The 5,816-nt window shown below is 48.9% G+C and overlaps 1 protein-coding gene across 2 annotated transcripts in view; it reads left to right on the forward strand.

Annotated features, from left to right (window-relative positions):
* Positions 1-564, forward strand: part of LOC108786978 — a 13,413-nt gene extending 12,849 nt beyond the window's left edge. For both annotated transcript variants that reach the window (XM_018556408.1, XM_018556407.1), the window contains exon 5: positions 422-564. In XM_018556408.1, the coding sequence (XP_018411910.1) occupies positions 422-558 (137 nt within the window). In that variant the 3' untranslated portion in view covers positions 559-564. The remainder of the gene's footprint in view (positions 1-421) is intronic.
* The last annotated feature ends 5,252 nt before the right edge of the window (positions 565-5,816 follow it).

Genomic DNA, 5,816 nt, shown 5'->3' on the forward strand with positions numbered 1-5,816 from the left:
AAGAGGAGAGGGGGGAGAAAGGGGTGGGGGGGGGGGGGGGGGGGGGGAGACGACTAGCAAGGTTCACTTATATTATTGCAGGTTGTCTTTAGATTTGGAGCATTTCCTAATCCTTTGCATGGAGCCCGGTGAACTAATCAGAAAGCGGATATAAACATGTATAACAAAGTCCCTTTTTATGACAGAGACCATTATACAGAGCAGACTTTGGCAGCCTGCTGCCCCTAGCTGTGGAGGAGCTATAAATCCCAGCATGCTTTCCTTTGGCTTGCCCTGTAAGTCTCTAAGCAGCTATAGGACAGGGACTGGAGTGCCTCTGTTTTTTAAGAAGCCAGCCAGAGGGTAAAGAGCCCCATCGGCTGATATAAGTAGCATCTGCTATTCAATAACCCCCCCCCCCCCTCCTTCTCTGCTCCAACAGTGTTCCCGACCCTCCCGCACACCCTCCAGGAGGACTGGAAATCCATGCAGCTCCAAAGGATGTTGGACATGCAAGTGGGACGTATAGAAGGTATTTCCTCCAAATGGGACTATGAGAAAAATCAGTGGAAGAAGTGAGAAGGGGCCGAGGAGGAGAAGGAGATCTGTTACCAGAACCGGCACAAGTCCAATATCCGTGCACATAACCCGTGTTTGTGTAACTTTTCACCATCAGCGCACAATTAAATTCAGTCAATCTACTTTATTCCTCAATTGCTCACTTGTAACACTTTCCTGTTTGCAGGACAGCATGGGTCTCCTTAGTCTACCTATCAGAAATGGGGACGGTTTGTATTGACTCCAATGGCATACCCAAAGCCGGCTGGACAAATCTCTGACAGCCAGGGCTGGATTTCCCACAAGGCCAACCAAGGCCCGGCCCTGGGGCAGTAGGGAGTAGAGGGGCAGCAGGAGTGTGGAATTCCTAACTCCCGATGCCCGGGACATGCAGTTCCGGGCGCCGGGTGGGTAGTTTTCTACATTTAGCCCTGCTTTGGGCAAGCAGGGCTAAATGTACAGCCGGGAAGCCGCCGCTCGTTTTGTACAAGTGATGCCGCTGATGCTATGTCATCCTCCATGGGGGGGAGGGGGGTATTGGCGCGTAGGGGGGCGCATTGAGGAACCTGGCCTTGGGGCTGCAGAAAGAGTAAATCCGGCCCTGCTGACAGCGGTTCTAACCCAATACAACTCTATCCAAAACTGCTGAGGACAGGGCCACTGGGTAGTTGCCGAGGACAGGGCCACTGGGTAATTGCCGAGGACAGGGCCACTGGGTAATTGCCGAGGACAGGGCCACTGGGTAATTGCCGAGGACAGGGCCACTGGGTAATTGCCGAGGACAGGGCCACTGGGTAATTGCCGAGGACAGGGCCACTGGGTAATTGCCGAGGACAGGGCCACTGGGTAATTGCCGAGGACAGGGCCACTGGGTAATTGCCGAGGACAGGGCCACTGGGTAATTGCCGAGGACAGGGCCACTGGGTAATTGCCGAGGACAGGGCCACTGGGTAATTGCCGAGGACAGGGCCACTGGGTAATTGCCGAGGACAGGGCCACTGGGTAATTGCCGAGGACAGGGCCACTGGGTAATTGCCGAGGACAGGGCCACTGGGTAATTGCCGAGGACAGGGCCACTGGGTAATTGCCGAGGACAGGGCCACTGGGTAATTGCCGAGGACAGGGCCACTGGGTAATTGCCGAGGACAGGGCCACTGGGTAATTGCCGAGGACAGGGCCACTGGGTAATTGCCGAGGACAGGGCCACTGGGTAATTGCCGAGGACAGGGCCACTGGGTAATTGCCGAGGACAGGGCCACTGGGTAATTGCCGAGGACAGGGCCACTGGGCAGGAGGTATATTTTGTGGCCTCAGGCGGTCTTTTCTATCAAGTAAAAAAAAATAAAGAAATTTGGAAAACCCCACAAAATGGTAATATAATAATAATAATAAAAAATATAAAACTATTAAAAAGCAAAATCTTGAAATAACAATAAATAAAAACCTAATAAAAAAGCAAAATAATGAAATAATAATAACCATAATAAACCTAATTTAAAAAAATAACATTTAAAAAACAAAATAATGAAATAATAATAAAAACCTAATAAAAAGCAAGATAATGAAATAATAACAAACAACTAATAAAAAAGCATAATAATGAAATAATCATAAATAAAATTCCATAAAGACAAATAAACAGGGGCTTAAGTGTTGCCCGTTCTATATAAATAAAACAAATACATTTTGGCTGGAAATAAAAAGAAATAAAGACATACAATATACGCTGTAAAGGGCATTTTTGCATCAAGGAGGATTTTTTCGTGAAACCAGACTTATCTCCAATGCTCACCATTGGGAGGGGTTACCTTATAGAAGTGGTGGACAACCTCTGGCCCTCCATCTGTGGGGAAACCACAAATCCCATCATGTATCTGCCTCTGGGAGTCTGGGAGCCTTGCGATGCATCATGGGATTTGTAGTTGCGGCACAGCTGGAGGTCCGGTGTTTGGTTACCCCTGCCATATAGGATCACATCACTACATAAACATATGTACAGTCTATGTAAAGAAAGAGGAACCGGAGAGGGGAGATGAGACCAGCTTAGTAATTGTGGCTACAAGCCTACCTCTATATTTAGAGCCCTCGGCGGTGCGCTGTGGACCTCGGCCTTGTCACTCATGCAATTCTAGAAGTGAAAAGAAATGGTTATATATGACATGAGGAAAGAGGATCCTGGGATCCTTCACAGTGATGCATGGATAGGCCTCCACATCTCTGCAGGAAACTCACACATCTCATAGTTACATCAATATACCCGTTCCAGTGTAGGCCAAGTGCGGCACAATGACAGGAAATGGGCCGGGTTCTGGGACACATCACTCTTTAGCTCACCCGCCTTTACTTTTACGATTATACATTTCACAATGTAGGTAAGTCTGTTATTAACTTGTAGAAGTAGCAAGGGCACAGTCCTGGAGCTGTGGGAGGGGCCCAATAGGCTCCACCCACTAGTATCCCTGCAGGAAACTGCAGGAGGGGGTGGAGACAAGACCAGGTCACACTACACAAGGAGAGAGAGCGGCAGCGACCGGTCTATATCACAGGAGGGGATGGAGACAAGACCAGTCACCCTGCACAAGGGGAGAGAGCAGCAGTGACCGGTCTTTATTACAGGAGGGGGCGGAGACAAGACCAGTCATCCTGCAGAAGGAGGGCAGCAGTGAGTGGTCTTTATTACAGGAGGGAGCAGAGACAAGACCAGTCACCCTGCACAAGGAGAGAGTGCAGCAGTGGCTGACCTTATTACAGGAGGTGGCGGAGACAAGACCAGTCACCCTGCACAAGGAGAGAGAGCAGCAGTGAGTGGTCTGTATTACAGGAGGGGGGCGGAGACAAGACCAGTCACCCTGCACAAGGAGAGAGAGCAGCAGTGAGCGGTGTGTGTCCTGTTTGCTCTGGTTTCCAGTTTTTGCAGGGAATTTGATCCAGCTATCCCAGGCCTCCTGGCCCCTTGTTGGGGTAGCCATGGAGGTCGGGGGGACTTCGTCTGGGAGCTCTCAGCCATGTCCTGAGCTGAGGAGCGAGATACCTGCTGGTGCAGGTGCTTGTAATTTATCTGCCCCTGCTGAGGGTGAAGGAGCTGACTCCATTCGGGAGAGAGTGGTCACCGGCATCCGGATGGTGAACAAGGAGAGAGACAAGCTCTATAAGCTTAGAGCGGAGTGCAGGCGGCTGAAGAAGCAGCGCAGTGGGCTGTACAGCCAGAACCGTGCCTCTTTGGACACAGAGATCCGGCAGTTGAAAGAGCAGGTGGAGCTCCAGGAGTCCATTTTGAATCAGGCCTCCCTGACTTGCAGGAGTCTCTCTCCGGGTGTGTGGCTGTCTGTCTCTTATCACCCTAGATTTTGTTCTTTAAGATTTTTGAAAAATGGCTGCGCGCATAGGTGACGGGTTGGGCCTCTTAGGCCTTCTCTGCTGCTTTATGTAAATAGGTTGTAGATCTTGAAGCTTGAGTCCATTTATGCAGTGATTAGGCTTTATTGCCTGTCTGTATATACAGTGTGTATATAATTTTGTGGTGTACTGTATATTTATGGTTTTGTTTCTGTACAGTTAATATTATGGTTATGTTTTGTTATTTTTTTTATATAAACGTTGCTTGAGTCTTTTAATAAAAAGATTAGCAGCAGTGACCGGTCTTTATTACAGGAGGGGGAGGAGACAAGACCAGTCACCCTGCACAAGGAGAGAGAGCAGCAGTGAGCGGTCTGTATTACAGGAGGGGGCGGAGACAAGACAAGTCACCCTGCACAAGGAGAGAGAGCAGCAGTGATCGGTCTGTATTACAGGAGGGGGGCGGGGACAAGACCAGTCACCCTGCACAAAAGAGAGAGAGCAGCAAGTGACCGGTCTGTATTACAGGGAGCTCCACGTCTCACACTAGATTACTGCACAGATCTGGAAGAAATACACAAAGCTCACCCAGATACAAATAAGAATACACAGGACTCTTGTATTTAGATAATATTTGCTTATCCCGTTAGTCCAGTTTTGAATATTTACATAATAAGGATTGTATAAAGTGCATGTAAACCTCTTAAAAATGAACATCTCGTTTGCTCAGCTTTAGTCGGATACACACACACACACACACACACACACCATTAAAAGCCTTTTGTTATATCTCTTTAAATGCAAAAAAAAAACAAAAAAAAACCTGGTCAAAATTCAGAGCCGTGTCCACTTCCTGTGATATCTCAAGGAGAGTAACTAATCTTCCCAGTACTCATCTTGGACTACAGAACGATTACCCTCTATGTTATGGAGACTAAGTGGGTTTGGATAGTTGGGCAAGAAAAATAAATAAATTGGGCAGGGCTGACACCACTCCGCCCACAAAAATGCTGTGCGTTCTCATCTCATAAAAGGACAGACCAACCAAGGGGGGGGCGGATGAACGTCATGATATCCCCTCATTCAATCACAGAACGCAATATATTCAGTGAACAGAATACAAGATGTTTTTTTATGGGCGAGATGGAGAGCGAGGGACCTGCCCTCAGCAGTGTGCTAGAGCTGGAACAGGCGGCCCCAGCACCAAAACAAGAGCGCTGTGGGAGGAGCCAGCAGCAATGAAGAGAAGATATGTACAGTAAGCAACAGAATGCCCCTCTGTTGAGGTACCTTATAGATTATTAATATTAAATCTATAACTAGGGATGCACCGATACTAGTATTAATGCCGATACACACTATTTGGGTGAGCACGAATGCTCCGATGCCTCGCCCAATACCCGAGCTTCTGGTCTCAGGAAGAAGGCCAATGAGGAAGCCAGACGGCAAGTCATTAACCGCCCCCCTACTTCCTGATTGACCAGAAAGCCGGCTTCTTCCTCCCTCGTCACCTGGTGAGGAGGGAGCATGGAGACGGCTTCCCGGCTAATTGGGAAGCCAGGCGGGGAGTCATTATACGCCGCCCGGCTAATCAGGAAGCCAGGTGGGGAGTCATTATACGCCGCCCGGCTAATCAGGAAGCCAGGCGGCAAGTCATTATTCACTGCCTGGCTTTCTTAGTGGGACTTGCGTTATCAGTGAGTACCGAAAAAAAATATCGCTACTTGTATTCGATACCGAAAGAACAGTATTGGTGCATCTCTAACCCTATACCAGGGGTGGGCAACTCCAGCCCTCCAGCTGTGCTTTAGCTACATACCTCTGCCTCTGGGAGTCATGCCTGTAACCGTCAGCCTTGCAATGCATCATGGGACTTTTAGTTCCACAACAGCTGGGGGTCTGGTGTTGCCCACCCCTGCTATAGGGAAGAGAGATTGTGTATA

Source organism: Nanorana parkeri, unplaced genomic scaffold (assembly GCF_000935625.1).
Source record: "Nanorana parkeri isolate BGI_ZX_2015 unplaced genomic scaffold, ASM93562v1 scaffold237, whole genome shotgun sequence".
NCBI lineage: Eukaryota > Metazoa > Chordata > Amphibia > Anura > Dicroglossidae > Nanorana > Nanorana parkeri.